The sequence below is a fragment of the Balearica regulorum genome, chromosome 10 (genome assembly GCF_011004875.1).
Source record: "Balearica regulorum gibbericeps isolate bBalReg1 chromosome 10, bBalReg1.pri, whole genome shotgun sequence".
Lineage (NCBI taxonomy): Eukaryota > Metazoa > Chordata > Aves > Gruiformes > Gruidae > Balearica > Balearica regulorum.
Genome location: NC_046193.1, coordinates 24515387 through 24533235, shown reverse-complemented (window position 1 = coordinate 24533235; position 17849 = coordinate 24515387). Strand labels below are relative to the sequence as shown.

Below are 17849 nucleotides of genomic sequence, written 5' to 3'. Positions count from 1 at the left end.
GCCTCACCAAACAATTACACTGTATCTATAATAGCATATAAACATATGATTGTATTATATTGCTTGGAATTTGGTAATTGCACATACCTTTTAAGTCCGGCTTATATACAGAAATTACTGTAGAACTGTATTTCAGCATTTCTGAGCTAACGGTCAAGTACAAAATTTCACACTGATTCAAGCATCCTGTAAAAATTGTCAAGGACAAACACAGCACAAAATAAACATGTTGGTTTATTTAATCTGTTTCCAAAGTTTCCATACAGAGTAGAGCATGCAGTTTTAACGAAAGTCAACACTAATTATTTTTTGAGCTTTATGGTTAACATGTTGTCATTCCATTGTGCCTTGTGAGCCTCACAGCAGTCCACATACCAGCATAAGGTCTTCACTTTGGAAATGACTATCACATTTAACAACTGACAAAGACCATGAGGTAATGCTAGTCTGTTATCTGCTTGTAAAAATACATTATTACATGTACAGTAATGATAATTTAATTATTAGTGTATTAGAAAATATAAACAAGGCAGGATAGTTGCAACAAGGAAAAAAACCACTTAAAATGTGAAAGCTGAAGCCGCTGAAACATTTTTTTCATGTTGATACCAAAAAAAGGTTTGGGTTACAGTGCAGGGACCAGTCCTACTGACTAGCAAACAAGTGTGTCTTAAATAACTATCTTACATTATTTCTGTTAAAACAATTCTAGGGATTATGTTTAGCGCTTTTTTTTTTTGTTTCCTGCCTTTGTAAATCTGCTGCCACAGTGCAGATGTTTTGTTAGTTTACGACCTTTCACAATCCTCTGTTCTTTCACTTAGTGCAAAATAACACTCGGGCTCAATCAACTCTAATAAAACTTTGCAGTATAAAAACTTCATAGTCTTAGGACAACCTGTTCTGCACACCTTTCAGCTTCAGATTTAGGCTATAGTAACAAGAACATCAACTGTCCTTAACTGGCTGCTCTAAATTATTTTGATGTAGTGCTATTAAGTGAGGATATAGGTGATTTAGGTGTTTTGAACAAGTCCCTACCTCCACTTATTTACAGCAAAATAAAGCTAGAGTTCCTGCTCTTTAGGTAGCATAATTATTTGTGTCCCTAAAATAGGAATGCAATGCTTGGGTTACAGCTATGCTAATATATATTATCAGAGACACAGTTAAAAGACATGACTCATTCCATAAAAGTTTACAGTTCTGAGTAAGCCCACTATTATTAGTGCTATACAGTGTGATCTGCCATATTTTCCTCTATTTCAGCTTTAAATAAATACACCCTTTAGACTAACTCCTCCCCACCACCCTTTCAAACACTGATGCCTGATGATGGGTCTCTGCCTTTCAAAGATAAGAATCAAAGCAGCTCAGGCTCCATCTTTCACAAGATACAGGCTGACCTAACCCTGAAGTGATCCTACATTTCTGATATCAATCTTCAGAAGCCCAACTCTAAGCCCTCCTGCATCACAGGTCCTGGCCATCATCACCCAGTCATCCCACACACAGCAGAACAACTCCAGTTTGGAGCTTCTTAAGACAGACATGCCTGACTTTCGTAACAACTTCTGAGGGGAATCGAATATGAAAGAGAATTGCTATTTGGCACCATAGTAGCCACAGACTTTGCCTCCCAGCTTTCACAGAATTCCAGTTCAGTAGCACTTCATCTCTGCATTGTAAACAAGATTTTTGTTCCTTGAATGCTACAAAAAGAGGGTTCCAGTCTCACAAATACAACATGATCATTCTGTCACCCAGAGAATTTAAAGAAATGTGCAGATTCCATAAGATAATTAAGAATTGGAGGGTCACCCTTTATAGTATAGTTTGAAATGGTGCTAGCCTGATGCTCTTTTCCCTGGAAATGAGTAGATACTTGTTCCCACACAAGCAGGTCTCTGAAGCCAGCATGGCACGCTCCATTACACTGTAGTTTGTGCTCAGAGCAAATGGAAAACTAAAAGTGATGAAAAGACAGCACCCAAATTTTACGTGGGAATTTTTATAAACATTAAAAAGTTACTCATATTGAGATCAGTTATAAAGTTCTTCTCAGTCTTAAAATCCCTTTTATGCATTAGCATTGCACAAAATTGATCTGCAAGCCTGTATATTCTGCATCTCAAAAAATCACAGTAGCCTTTTAACAGCACTTTCTCATAACACCATCAGGCAATTAAGCTAGCCTGTAACACTGCACTGTGTCATTATCAGAGGATGCGGAAGTTTTAGAACAGTTTTTGTTTCTAGTCAAAAGCCAATAGTACAACAGAAAGGGGGAAAGATGACAAACCAACATTGCAACCATTTCCAAATCATAGCTCCCTATTAGCACTTAACCACTTTGACCAAAATAAGCACACAGTAAGACCTGTTAGCATTAAAAGTGTTGTAACAAGTTATTTTAAAATAATTTCTTAGTATAAGCTATTGAGACCAACAGCATCTCAATAATTCTTTCTTCAAGACTGAGTAGTAGTGGAAATGCCTAATTGAAAGTGCATAAAAGTCACGTTCTCCCGATTTCCTCTTGTGATCTCTACTCCCGTTTATAAGTATCTGCTCTATCTTCCCATATTTAACAGCAGACTTAAAATAATTATTACATAGCCCTGTTGCTGCTTCAGCAGTTGGATTTCTCCTTCTGCTTTGCTAATGTGCGCTTCAATTCTTTTAAGTTCTCTGTCAGTACCTCCACCTCATCCATTCGTCCACTATGTTTGGCATCAAATATATAAGCTTTGATATTATCTATCTGTTGGAGAAGCAGCTCTTCCTCTATAGCCTCCTCTCCAGAGATCTCATTGCCATCTTCCACTTCAAAGGGATTGGTAGAGGATCCCTCTTCAAATGGATTCCCAGAATTCCAACTGCCCCTAGACTTTTGAAATGGATTTTCATCCTCTTCAAAAGGGTTTGAAGTACTGCCAGGTGCTCCATTGGTTTGTTCATCATCCTCCTCATTTTCAAATGGATTATATTCTTTCTTATCACTTTGCAGAGCTGTGTTACAGAAAGAAACCACTGAAGAAGTGTCTTTGGCAAATGGGTTAGCGGGATCTTCTAACTGAGGGGTATCTGCTTCATCTTCAAACGGGTTTAGACAGGCTGTCTGATCTTGGTCTTTGTCACATTGTGGGACATTCTGGGGTTTGAGTGTGAAGATCAAGTGCTCTTTAGCTGGTAGCTGCTCAACAGTCGGAGTTTCAAAACTTGGGTCCCCTTTGATCTGAGTAATATCCAAATCCAATGCATGTGCTGTCAAGTTCCGATTCTCTTTTGCCACTTCGTGCTGATGCTGCTTAACTTCTCTGAAGTCTAAGGAGCATGTCCTTGAATGCCAAGACACAAATTTGTGGTGCTCTCTTTGCCACTCCTTTTCACGAAGGACCTGAAGTTCCTCCCTCTGCATCTCTTCCTCTTCTGCCTGTTTTTTAGAAAGCTCAATAGCTTTCAGAGTTTGTTGCTGATCGTATTCATCCTGAAGCTGCCTCAGGTTCTCTTGCAACATATGGACCTCATCGATCCTCTTAGCTGCTTTTGCTTGCTTAATAAAGGACGTGATATTGTCAATCTGCTGAAGAAGTGGGTCTGCTATCTCACTTTCTCTTGATATGCTAGATGTAGGTAACCAGCCTTCAGATTTCCTGACTGTTCCTTTTTTCAGGTGAGTTGTATCACCATTAACTGCGGCTGCAGATCTGGAGATAAAGTCTTTCTGCCGTTCCTCTTGTTTTCCATGTGTTTCGAGAGCCACCTAAAACAAAAACCATGTAGTAAAAGAACATCATGAGCTTGAAAAATTCCATTCTAAATATCCATAGGTACAAGAAGTTAGCTGATCTTAGACATTGCCAGCTGTCACTGAAAGGATCAGCTGCCCTTTTGGTTACTTTGGAGGAAATGCTTATTTTCATAATATTACCTAAATGCTTTCCTTCAGTTTGTTTGTGACCATATTGATCAAAAACCCATTACACATCTGTCTCTACAAACTTGAGGGCAAGTAGGAGCAGTGACAGTGCTTTATATAGAGCAAAAACATGCCTAATGCAACTGTGCAAAGAGTGGTCTAGATTGATTTGGACTGTAACCATATCACATCTGACTACAGCAGACATCTGTAACAGAACATCAGTGTTAGAAGTCACTGATATCATTCACTTTTGGAGTGTAACAATTCTTATTTCTCAACTTCTACCTCAAGATAAAGCTGGTTTAGTTTACAATTAATGGTGTCCTCCCTCCTAACTGAAAAAACCCACTCCCTCTGAAGAGGCATCCTTGTTTTAATAGGTCCTTTTTCATCACCGAAAGAAGTCTCCAAATTCTACTTGTGCAAGTGAACTCCAGAACACAATTTGAAAATCCATGTAAACTAACATACTTAATTTAGGGCTTGGTCTGCATGCACTATAGCAGAAACAGCATGTGCAACCAAATCACTGCTGTTTTCTAGAAGTGTTTGCTGCTCAGTACACACCTACTTATGTTCTGGATAGAATACAATGACAGTGTTACATGAATCCCTGAAAAAGGCTATGGAATTACCTGCATTAAAAAAAAAGAAAAATCAAAATCCAATGTTAAAGGCAACTCTTCATACACACACAGCTACTATGCTTAAGCCCTTGAAGGAGGCCCTGATACAAGATGTAAGAGATCTTAACCTGTCTTACCATATGCAGTCTTCTCTTCTTCAGCTCTTCATATTGATCTTTGGTTGGCAGGGACATTAGGCCAAGCAGTTTTTCCTAGCAAAAATTGAAATATTTACAGTGTTGCTTGCAGGCATTCATCCAATTTTCAAGTACTTGAAAAGAGAGATACCACCAACAGAACACCCCACAAACAAATAAAAGGTACTTCTACACTGCAGTCATTGCTGTAAGTCTCAGCACATCTTTGCTGCCATAACTATACTGCTAGCTAGGTTCACGCCTCAGCAAGAGACAAAGCCAAGATTCACACATTTTCTTAGGTCCCTAAACTGAATACTGCTCTGACTAAACTGTTTGTATTCAAGCTAGCTCATTTAAGGCTACCATAAGTCATTAGATAAACTACAGAAAACGTATGGAACTAAACCTGTCCAAATAATTTCAAACCACAGGGATGCCTGACAAAGAAGAGAACACTATATAAAATTTACATTCCTATGTAAATACGTAAATATGTATTATGTAAAAATGTAATATATGCTCCATTTACCTGAACAAAAAGTGTAGCTGAATATCTTATCATTCTCTGAAGTTGTAGTGTTTTAGGGTGAGGTTGGGGATCTTCATGCAACCCTAGACTCAAAATCTTCTTACTGAATCAAAGCAAACATAAAACCTCATCAGTTTAAAAACAAGGGCCAGCAAAAATGCAACAGAAGGGGATAGAGACAATACTGAATGAATGTTTTCTGATGTTCTCTTAGGTATACCATTTTGGATATTACAAGTCATAACACTTTCCATCCCCACCCCACCTTTAAAAAAAAAAGAAAAAAAATAAAAAGAAAGGTGCTTCTATCTGTTTCCTCTGTGTTTAGTTATTTCCACTGCAGAGGAATGCATGATTTTTAAGGTTGGAAAAGGAAGTAGAAATTGATGGTGCACAGGAACAGCATCACGTGCTCTTTACAACTGAGTAGACAAATTGATTATATAAATAAGCAGGTATACGCTACACAAACATAGACACCAACAGCTGAGTACAACGACAGAGAAGTCATAACAGGGAGATACACACATGCTGGCAGGGGTGGGAAGAGAGGTATCTTCTTTTACCTTAAGGCATCTATAAATTCGTATACTTTTTGAATCTCCACCCTCAAGTCATTAGCATGTTCAAGGTGGTAGGTTGTCTCCCCAGCACTGAGAAATAAATACAACTTTATTGTAAGTCATGCATCCAGATAACAATACATACAACACTAGAAGTAATCCCAAGATGAGTAAGACTCAACAATGGTAAGAAGAGCTAACACTAAAGGGGTTGAATGATTTTATATATCAAGCTCATTGTTTTTAAAAACCCTTTCTTTGTGACAGAAGTGGAAAATGACAATCATCTTGTGAACAATTTTAAAGATAATTTTATTTATGATTAAAGATAATTTTATTTATGATTGTATTATTATTTACTATTATAGGAGTAATTGTATTTTAACACAAGAATGCCACTCTACCAATAATATCTAAATATACACATACTTAGAAAATACATATATTTTGTGTTTTTTTTCCAGGCGATTGGGTGTGGAAAAAACACTGATTGATTGAATAAGAACTATACCATTGAAGTAAAATAGTTATCTTTACTAACATTTGTCAGAAAGCAAAAGCCTACAACTCCACATCGATATATTTAAGATGCTAGTAACCGACTGTCCGCACAGGGACACAATCAATTATATGCACTTTACTAGAATCTCACATTTATTGTTAGAACAAATTAGGATTCAACAAGGAAGACTCTTGACCAGTTCTTAGCTTCCCTCTCCTTTTATATCACAAATATAAAAAATAAGGACCACTCTCTCAAAAGCAACTTCATTATCCACATAATTCCAGTTTCTGGGACTCACTACTATCCAGAAATCTTTAACTTCATCAGTAAGAAGTCTGTTCTTTTCTGAGATGTGCTTCCATTATCCAGGACATTCATATTTTTACTTCTGTCGAGTTGTCAAGCCACATAACACCAGCTCTCATTAAGTCATGACAAAAAGCAGTAACAGCTTAGTATGTTTTTCACTTTCTATACTTCTTCCTTCCTTTTGGGAGGTGTGTTTTTACAAAACCAGTTTTGTAACTATGAACGACAGCCTGATTCTTCTACAATCATCAGATCTAAAGGACAGGTAAAGAAATATTTGTTAATTTTAACTTCCCAAATGGACATGCTTCATAGTCTTAAGACCAATGTGTGTATTTCTCTACTATACAAGCCAGAAGTATAACCTGACAATTTCTTGCAGATATAGCTGGAGAGATTTAAGTTACCCCAGGGAGAGAATACTGCCGCAAGAAATTATGTGCAAAAGCGTGATATGTGAATGCTGCTAATCCACTGCAGCACAGGGCAGGCCAGCTAGATTTAGAACAACTGTCAGTTGAAAGTGGCTCGCTTTACACAAGAACAAATGAGAAGCATTCAAAGGATCCTTTCTGCTGGTGCTACCTGGAAGCCATACCATCCAGCTGAGGGCAGCAATATTCTACTTCAACCATTCTGAAGAGGCTCATTTACGCAAGAATTGTAGCCTTGTACTTCCTTTTTGCAAAGACAACACGTCAAAATATGACAGTGGCACCTCACTGGGAAGTGGCTTTAAAAAAAATAAATCAGACTTCTTCTCTGTATACAATGTTACCATTAATAATTAATGCAGTACTACTTTGTTTGAATAGCATCCAAGAGACAACAGATAATCTAACGTTGCTTTTTCTTAAAATTTACACATTCTTGCAGCCTCAGCATGCCACTTCCTTGCTCCTTCCCACACTTTTGGAGAGGAAAAATACATATATTCATAAACAAAATCAGCAAAATGGGGCTTACTTTAGTGATTCTGCCATCCTTATGTATTCTGGTGCCTTCTGGTCAACCTTCTCCATACAGAGTCGGAGTTTCTTGTTTAAAAAAAAAATGTATAAAAAACCTTACATTAAAATTACATTAAAATTACATTACTAATGCAAGAACATGCTGACATAAACCTTTCGTGCTGCCTGTGCACATTCAAAGTTAACTGTGATGAAAGCCATTTAACTATTTAGGATGACAAGATCCTCCAGTTATCTTCAGAACACAGATGGCATGTTCAGGAACAGAGAAAGACTCCTTGTACCCCTGCAAGGTGAATTTTGAATTCAGAAGCTGTTTTAATGGATGACTTGGACAACTTCTAACTTTAAATCTCTTCACAAAGAGTACCAACAAAAACTCCCATTAATACTAACCTGGGGGGTTTGTGGACTCTACTGAAAAGATACCTGATGATTGCCAGTACCTGCTTTCAAAGTGTATTTGAACACAATGTTCCAGCCATACACTGTTCATTGATACAGATGGTTCGAAAAAGCATTTGCCACCAGCGCGAGGCCAAACAGTGCTGACGACAAGCAGCCCATCAACAAAGCGCAAAGTGTATCATTGGTTTAAACAAGAATTGTTCTGAGGAATCCCAGCAGACATAGTTCACAATTTTAAGAGAGAGGCATCTCAGAACTATTAGAAAATGAAGATGTGTCTTAAAATTATGTTTGAAGTTATCATAGGATATAGAAACTATATAGCAACTGGCTCCGTCATTTCAGATATACCTTTGTTACGTGGCATAAACACCCAGCTGTGAGAAACCGGACTGAAAGACTTTTGTCTCAAAGATCGCTTTGCTCAAGCGGGAAACCCCTTCAACTACTGAGTGCGATAAGGGCAATTGCCGGGTCGTCAGGACGATTGCCAGGTCGTGGAGACTTTCAATCTTCGAAAAACGCCTTGCAAGATCACGCGCCACGGCGTCAGATTGTGTGTATGCGTGTGCAGGAATGTGGAAGCCGTGTCGTATGTGCCATCGTGAAGACCACGAGTATAAAAGGGGACCGCCAAGATGAGGATGGTGCGCCTTTGCCCACCGCCACACAGCAAGGGATTTGGACTCTCCCGAGACGGACCTCCGAGACTTTGTGGACCCGCTTCTTCCTCCGCCGTCGCAGAAGGAGAGATTTGGACCCCTCCCCCACACACACCGAGGCACCGTGGACTCGTGGCGGTGACTATTCTTGCGATCCTATCCCGGAGTCTTGCTTGGTTTTCTGCCTTTCTTTTCTACCCTGTCCTATCACTCTTATCGGTTACCATTACCTTCTCTTTTTTTTTTTTTTTTTACTCTTTTCATAATAAAACTGTTTCTGGTATACGGCATTTGACCTCGTTTGTGTCTTAATCTTGCTCTTGGGATCGTATCGAAACCTCCCCGATATTGGATCGGGACACCAGCAGAGTCTATCCTAACACAAGTGAGTATTAAGTCATAAAGTAAGAGCTTGGACATGAGACAAGAAGCCAAAAGTCAAGTAGTGACAACTGCAGATGTGAGGATGAAAGCAGCAAAGGTTTGATTTACCTCATAGAGTTTCACAATCTCTGGAGTGTATTCTTTCTCATCAATCTGTTGTTCTCTTTTCAACAGGGTATCTTTGCAGTGCCGACAACAACGGATTCGGTCATCATCCTTCTCATCCAGAACTGAGCTTACGCTGCTTATGCTGCTAATGCTACCACGGCGGGAGCCATGGACACTATTAGGTGAGGAGTTAGGGCTAGTATGAGAACCCAAGGCCTCTCTGCTGGCACTAGTGAGTTTGCCTAAAAAGTATATACAGGTAATTTTACAGTGACCAGAGAAGACAAAAGATTTTACCAACACAATTGAATTGCACTTTAACAGAAATTTTACATTCAGGTAATATTAGAAAACCAAGTTGAAACAGTCTGCTGAAAGACATGCAAGGAACTCATAACAAGTCTTGCTCCATTCTAAAAGGAGCTAGAGAGCAGACTGCTGAGAACCACCTACTTTGCGCATGCCTAGAAGCATTCTCATGTTGGAGCTTGCATAGTTATAGAATAGTGTATGGAAGAATAGGTACATTAATGCTGTTCATGTTTTGTGCTTGAACACTAAAAAAAACCAGTTAATGTAATTTATTTCCACAGAAAATATGGTCTCCTCTCCAATGCACTAGATGAGGAAATTAAAGTTTGAAGGGTTTCTTAAAGGCTTGTGGATTAATTTCCTTAATGTCAGCATTTGGACAATCATGGGCAAGACTGGAAATATCCACAACAGTTTTAAATGTCAAGAACCTTGGTAGTTTTAATTCCCAAAGTTAATACCTTCATAGTTAGGGTACACAGTAGAATAAGACACTAAATGTTAATCATATTTACTAGTATATATACTACTACTTCTAGTAACTTTTTCAGCGTTACATAACACTTCCAAATCTGAAGAAAGAACAGAAACAAAGAAGGGAGAAATCATTCTTCTTACTTTGTTTCACTGCAAAGCATCTGCATGGAACTGAAGGACATGTTAAGGACGAAGTTTTCTTTATAGGTGAAATATTACCAGCAGCTTTTTTTCTAATGGCAAAAAGCCAGAATGCAGTTAGCACCTTGAGTGAGCTAAGGAAAGGAGGAATTAACACCACACACTGTACTTACTTGCCAAAGGAAGACTGACAAGTTCCATACACTTCTTGCACATAATAGACCCACAAAGGCGGCAGTGGTGACGTCGGTTTCGAATACTGAACTTATTGCCACAGTCCGGGCAGAATGGAACATCCTGATCACTGACCCAAGGCACAACAGACTTCTCTATAGCTGTGATTGGTCAAGAGGGGAAGGAATAAATACAACACAAGATGTTAATTCAATTAATTGCTCAGCTTGCTAAACTATAGGAGCAAATAGTCTGAGGTAAGCTCATACCAACCTCTTATTTTAGCTGACTCAGTGTTTGCTCTGTCAAACGATGTAAGCTAGAAGATAAACAATACATTCAAGAAAATTGTACTTTTGCAAGGAAAAACCCAGCACAACAAGAAAAAGAAACCTGGCATTTTTAAGAGATAGGAGTCTCAGCCTGTTTTACATCAGATTCCTGCAACTTCCCTATTTATTTCTAATGCCATATTCATATAAGCAGTGCTAAACAATGACTGCTAAACCTGCACCAATCACAGCATTTTGGACATAATCCTTACAGTATCCAACATTACTGCATCTGAGCCAAAATCTAAGTATATCATTGGTAGATTCTGAAGAATGAGAAGCTGGAAGAATCATGACAAAAACATTAGGGAGAACTTTACTAAAGGAAAAGATTAAGAAAATATAGAGGAAAACAGATAGGTTTTGAAGCATGTGGAAGTAGCATCTTCAGCTTAAAAATAGTGCATAGAAACAGAAATCATATCCACAGTACACAGGGTCAGACCAAGCACAATAATCAAGGATAAAAAAGGAAAACAGTAATGTGTGAAGAGAACATAAGTTTAGTATCCTTTATAAAAAGTGCACTGCTAGATAAATGGGTACACTTCATACTAAAATATGGGGTTTTTTAATCTAGGAAACATTCAGAAGGCTGAAATATTAAAAAAGCAGCAAATTTACCTTTTCTAACCTGATTATTAACTTATTGACTTCAACTACATAGTGATCAATCCTGGCTGCTCGGTGTTTCTTGAAATCAGAAAGATGGCTTCTCATAGCACCTGGAGAGATAGCAGAAAGTTTTCATAGTCACCCAGGTGTTCTGTATAGATTTAAATGCCTCTTGAAAGACAGCTGTAACTTATTTTCACCATTTATTTCTCATGTTCGAATCGAATTTTAAAGACACATTAGAATCCTGGTTTCATGGTGGTGTTCTAAATAAAACATGCAGGTTAAAACCTAATCTCCAGGCTAGCAATAAACAGTGTTTTATAACTACTACAGAAAACAACAGGCACTACGTTAAAGAAAACATCTGCAACCCTCTTCATCCCTCAGTTACATTTGGCAAGCTATTATCAGCTAGTAGTACTCTCAAAACTAACTCCCTTTAGTTTCCTCACTACATGTTGAACAAAGGGAAGAGGCAGGTCCAATGATTACTGGAGGTCTATGCAACAGCAATTTCTCTTTCAGACTTCTGATCATCCTTCCACCTTTAGGAGTCTGAATCAAATCCTTGATGACAGATTCAGATTTACAGAAAACTGATGACCAAGTATATAAAAGAACGATATAGCATCTATTTCAGAAACATACAATTCATACTTGACAGTGTTGGTTTCAAGTTTTTATCCTTTTCTGAGTAAGATGAGCCAGGTATTAAAAATCAAAGTTACAGACAAAATAAAAAAAAAATAAATAAATCTTTCTTCTGACTGATATAACACAAAAATCAGATGTTGCTTTTTGATACTACCTATGTAAGTGTAAGAATCTCACTTCCTCGTCCTAATGAAATAACCAAAAAACTCTCCAAAGCTGAATTCAGAGGAATGAAAAGGCCCCTCTGAGTAAATGAATTCAGCCACTGCTTTAGAGACATCACACAGTCCTTTTCATAATCCCACCAAATCCTGCCCTAAAATCCATAAGGTTCATCATCTCCACTCTGATCAGAAAACAGTTCTCACTTCTCTGCTGTTCAGAAATCTTCTGTTAGTTCACTGCCTAAATTTATTCTTAGCTAATATTCATAGTATGATTGCTGCTGAAATAGTTACAAAGACAAAAGTATAATAATCTACAGAACTCGGACTCTGCAGATGCAAAGGACTAAGTGCTAGTCAGCAGCACAGAGGAAACTTTCCCAGGATCCACCAGAGATAGTGCTGCTTCCTCCCCCTGAAAATAACCATAATATTTCAGTAATAGCAAGAGGCAATTTCCAGTAGAAGTATTTGTAATTACACGCTCAGTGAACTTATCCTTGAAATTCTACAAATGTAGATTTATATTCAGAGGGGTGGGTTTGGGACTGTTTTTTTTGTTGTTGTATTGTGGTTTTTTGCCTTTTTGTTTTTTTTTTTTTTTTTCCAAGTCATCCTCTTTTTAATGAGAGATGATCTACACCTCAAATCCAAGGGAAAAGCTGAAAGACTTTAAATCAATGGACAAGCTTTTTGTCAGACATGTAAAGTAGCAACTACTTTAAGTGTAGCCCAAAAGCTGGAAATTTTATATAGCTATAGCTTAGTTATGAATTAGTGGATTACTTGTTTTATAAAAAGCCACAAGATGGTTGCAGAACATCTCAATGAAACTAGATACACATAGGTAAACACATATCCAGCAGGCCTCAACAGCTCAGGCACAATGAGATGACAAACAACTATCCTGCTCTCCAGGTTAGTTGGGGTACTGATTCTATACTTCCCCCCACCCCTGTCCCCATTATCTGCACTTCCCTATCACCCCACAGTCTGCAGTAGGCAGACTGCACAAAAATCAATATGCAAACAATAACTCTGTGCTACAGTGAGTCAAATGCAATACAGACACAATTCCATGCAACTTCAACAATACTGAAGCACTTTCACAATTAAAAGAACAGTTATCCCCACTGTTTATCACCTTCTAGCTTTCCTACCTACTTCCTGGGGCTCCCACATGTATGGATCTACTCCACCATAGCTGAATGACTCGTATCGTTCCTGAGATCCAGAATCAGTTCTGTCATCTTCTCGTTTCAGCAATTTCTTCTTTGCTCTTTTGGCCTTCTGGACTAGACCTGAAAAAGATAAACCCAAGTTATCAAATGTGGCAGGCAGTCACTGAATATTTGTCACATGAAACCAGTATGGAATATTCCTCATCTTTTAGCACAAATCTTTTTCCTTGATGACAAGTGTATCCTCAACATGTTCTGTTTAGAACCAGAATGCAGTTCAGAGAATCACACATGACATGAAATGCTCTTTGTTATCTGTCATAAAGTAGCACTAAGGTCCTAATGGCAAAACAGTAGTTTTAGACACTCCATTCAGGAACTTGACAGTAAGCTGTCTTAAACTGTGGGATCCCTTTCACAGCATTCTGGGACATCATATAGATAATATCTTAATTCTCTTAATTCCCAATGATTGTCTTAGGATTCAAGGATGTTCAACGCTTTGTCTTGTTGCACAAACTACAAACTAAGAATTTCAGTGTGTTTGTACACCTAAATAATTTCAAAAGTACTAAACAGCCCACTTCATTATCTCATATGAATGCTAGTGAGAGGAAGGCAGTCTCCTGGACCAGGAACTTGAAACTTTAGAGCTTTTATTGTCCTTGCAGCTATGTTCCTCTCCGGATGCTAGCAGAAGTTGAGGTCACTACCTTTCTTGCCAAACACATTCAGTATCTCCTTGAACTAGATCTTTTATACATCAAGCTTTCTAACAAGGTACTGGGAACCATGAGTTAGTATGTCCTCTCATATTTCTAATTTTCTTATTTAATGTCCAAAACACTGGAACTTCCACCTTGACCTCACTGGAGTCTGTCACCCCCAAGCTTCAGCCACTAGGGCTGTGGCAGCAGGCCCCTCATGTAGACATCATACTTCCTAGTAGTTTTTCAGCTGCCTCCCAAAATGACACTCAGTGATATAAACCGCACTTTTCCACAAAACTGTGTCAGGTCGGCAATGGCTTTGCTAGCATTGTAACATCTCTTGAGAAACAGGATTTCTCCTCCCCTCGCCTACTCTTAAGCCAGCGTAGCAAATGCCAGCTAGACACTGCAGTTTCTTAAGTGAAGTTTACACTTTCTAAATAGGAACTATATTTGCACTTGGGACTTTTAAAGTCTGACATACTAAAAAAAAAAAATAGTAGGGATGCCTCATAGCTTTGCCACAGACACAAAAACTTTTCAAGCAAACTTCATAACCTTGTTTGCCATGAAGTCAAACTTAACCACCTCAGTATGACTCAACTGAAGTAATAAGGTGATTTGTAAGCATTTCTGGAACTCCACAGTTAGGATAGCTGGAGTTCAGCACAAAGTCGTGCAACCACTTGTGATGCACAGTTTGAACACTAGTCCCTAAACCAGGTAATTTAAACAGGTGATTCTGTTGGCCTTCATTCTTCTAGAATTAGCTTCACTGGATGGACCTTGACATGAATAACTAGGACAGAAAGTAAGCAGACAAAACCAACATCCTTTATGCAAGAACACAAATGAAAGACAGCCTGAGAAGTCACGATACACTATTTTGGATTAAAAGAACACTAAAGACAGAAAAAAATCAAAATACAGGTGTTCTGTATTAAATAAAAGAAGCATCTGGGAAATCTTACCAAGCCTAAGTTGTTGGTGTTGCTTTCATTCCTTTATCACAATGAAAATCATATTGTTGTTCTGGTTTAAACACTCCATGGAAGGATCTGTGATTCAGCTATTACAGCACTGTACCCATGATGGGAACATGACTGCAGTACTGACCAGTCTACCTTCACTGTCCAAGAAGAGCACAGTGCTAAAAGCCAAGAAGTAGCCAGCAACCTAAAGATTTATGAAATATTCAACTGCGCTACCCCTAAGATAGGCTTGTTTAAAACACAAACTTCTCACTGAGAAAAGAGACTTTTGAACTAATAATCATCAAAAGACTGCCAGGACACTATCTCTAGTATAATAAAACAAAACCAGAAAGATTTTTTACAGGGAACACACAGAATTACCACCAGGTTTTGCACATTTTTCTCTCAATGTAAAATGATACTGTGTACGCAAGGGGGTGTGTGTGTGTGTGTGTAATATTTTAGTTAAACAGAATTCAAAGGGATTTTTCAAACACCAGTAAAAGCTGGTAATCCACAGCACAACCCTGGGACACTCCCAGCACCTACTGCCAGCTCCACCACCCATAATCTTTTCCCACCAACAACCCTCCTTAGCTTTACACTTTAACTGCAACTAGAGTTTTATCTACTGTCAAAACAAGGGAATAGTGAATTGGTACCTGGCAAGTACCAGAGAGTTCCCATATTCTGTAAGGTCTTCATGTAATGCTTGGGAATTCATCTGGGTTACAGTATAAACCAGAGTTTTCAGATTAAAACAAAAGGACAATAATAAAAATCATGTATAAAATCAGACATTTGAAGAGTGATGTCTTTAAAGTGCCTACTGTCAATAAGTAAATTCTAAAGCATCAGGAGTAACGTAAAAATTATGCCTTGGCCTAAGGTCATTTATAGAAAAATAGAACCCCATACCTCACTTGTAACTCACTTCGATTAGTATTTTAATATTCTTAGACATTTTGAGAGACCTCACAGTACAAGCAGCTTTTGTCATTTGGAATTTTACACAGCAAAAGTGAACGCATTGAAACAGCTGTCACGCCTCTTACTTTTAAGCTGTCCTTTGACATCTCTGTCCTCACTGGAGTGCTCTTCTTCGTAGTGCGACTGAAGCTGATAGAAAGACTGGAGGTCCTTCAGGCACAGGGGGCACAAAAAGCCTTCCCTCATTTCCCCCGGGTCACCGAAGGGCGGCGGACAGCCGGATGCCATGGCGGCCCGGCCGCTGGCGGACAGCGCTCGCTCCCCGACTTCAGCAGCGGGGCGGCGCGGGGCACGGCTGCCTCGCAGGGACGAAGCGCGGGGGCGAACAGCGCGGGAGCAGCATCGTCCTTCGCGGCTTTCTGAAAGAAACCCGGGCAGCAGCGTCGGGCTGGCGGCACGACTTCACCACACGCCCTCCCTGACCCCTCCGCGGCCCAGCGGGCGCCCACGCCGAGGCCTCGGGCGGGGCGGGGGCCGCGTCCCGCCGCCCCGCATGCGGCACCCGCTCGACCGGCCAACGCCTGTGCGCGCCCCGCCCGCTGCCCCCGGGGCGCGAAGGCCCCGCCCCGGGAGGAGAAGAGGAGAGGCCTGGTCGGGAAGAAGAGAGGCCTATTTGCGCCTACTGCTTCGGAAGGAGAAGTCGGGTGGCGAACTAGAAACATCACAGCGCGGACAGAGCGAGCGCGGAGCCCCGGGCCCAGCGCTGCCTGCACCCCGGCGCCCCGCCCGCCTCGGCAGCACGCGCAGCACGGGCCCGCTGTCCCCCGCGCGGCCGGGGCGAGGGGCACGCAGGGGAAGGGGTGGGGCTTAGCGCTCGCGCCGGCCACCGGAGGAGCGGCCTTTGGGGGACTCCGCCCCACCCCGGGGGGCCGCCAGCCCTAGGGCGGGCGGCCAAGCCTCACCTCAGCGCCTGGGCCGGAGGTGCGTGTCTCCTACAGCAAGGAGGCCGCGGCCCGCCGCGCTCCTAGCCGCTCGGGACCCCGGCTGCCGTGGAGCCCAGCAGGGGGCGGGACGAGCGCCGAGATATCGATGGGCGGGAAGGGTGGAGACAAGGAGGGCTCATCCGGGACCGGAGGGAGAGGCGAGGCCCAGCTAAGGCTTGCTCTGCCAAGCGCAGAGCTATCGATAGAGAGCGAGGCTGGCGTGGCAGTGGCCCCGGCCCCGGTTGGGCCTCCCTTAAGGGAGGTGCGGTGGTCGCTCCCGTGTTTTCAGCCACCTTGGAATAGTCTCTAATCACGGGGCCTGTTGGAGCGTCCCGAGGCTCGCAGGTGTGTATTAGAGAGGTAGTATGAGGTCGTGGTGACAGAATCCTCTCAGGAGCGGGATGGTGGTGCCGCGCTTGGGGCGGAGGAGGCTGGCCCACCTCTCTCGCTTCCCGCTGCTTCGGGACATGTCCGTAACACTTCTTTTGCTGGTGATTTTGTGCTTTGTATCCTTATTACTGAGCATGCTGGTAAGAACGGCGAGCCTGATGTTCCCTTTCTTAGCCTGCCAAGTCATTCAAAAGGCAGCGTTCCAAAACTGTAAACCATAGCACTAGATGACATGCTACTCACAGAGCCACAGATAGGGTCCAGGAATCCCGCTACTGCTTGCCTTTGCCACCTGACAAATAGTTGTGTAAATCAATGACAAAAGCTTTTCAATATCCCCTTTCTGATACTGGTTTCTGTTTAGTCTCAACGGGCAGAAATTGTGCTGTCCCGCATCCCCTAGCGTACAGACGAAATAGGAGTGCATAACCATACTTCTGCTTCATCTGTTACAGGCTTTTGGAGGCAGAGGTTTTCTTACATGACAATGCTATTTACACTTGAGTCCTATCCATTAAAGGTGCTTTTTCACTGTTAATGCCCTGCATTTTTATCCTTGAAATTAAGTCTTTTAAAACATTTTCAACAGTAATTGGGAATGAGTATTTTCCAAGGCATGAATTATAACTAGATGCCCAACTCCTAGGCACTTCAAATCCCAGCTAAAGGATATCACATG

General features: G+C 40.8%; 1 protein-coding gene and 1 long non-coding RNA gene across 4 annotated transcripts in view; one reads left to right on the top strand and one right to left on the bottom strand.

Annotated features, from left to right (window-relative positions):
* Positions 1-216: 216 nt before the first annotated feature.
* RBSN (rabenosyn, RAB effector) lies at positions 217-16898 on the bottom strand. Its single transcript, XM_075762548.1, has 12 exons — positions 16760-16898; positions 15923-16216; positions 13163-13303; positions 11191-11291; positions 10508-10553; positions 10234-10395; positions 9131-9372; positions 7564-7634; positions 5787-5873; positions 5221-5323; positions 4689-4763; positions 217-3766 (listed from the first exon to the last, which is right to left on the bottom strand). The coding sequence occupies exons 2-12, from the start codon at positions 16083-16085 to the stop codon at positions 2633-2635; spliced, it is 2325 nt and encodes a 774-aa protein (XP_075618663.1). The 5' UTR covers positions 16086-16216; positions 16760-16898; the 3' UTR covers positions 217-2632.
* LOC142603196 (uncharacterized) overlaps positions 16880-17849 on the top strand; it is a 42262-nt gene continuing 41292 nt past the window's right edge. For all 3 annotated transcript variants that reach the window (XR_012837082.1, XR_012837083.1, XR_012837084.1), the window contains exon 1: positions 16880-17125. This is a non-coding gene — a long non-coding RNA (uncharacterized LOC142603196). The remainder of the gene's footprint in view (positions 17126-17849) is intronic.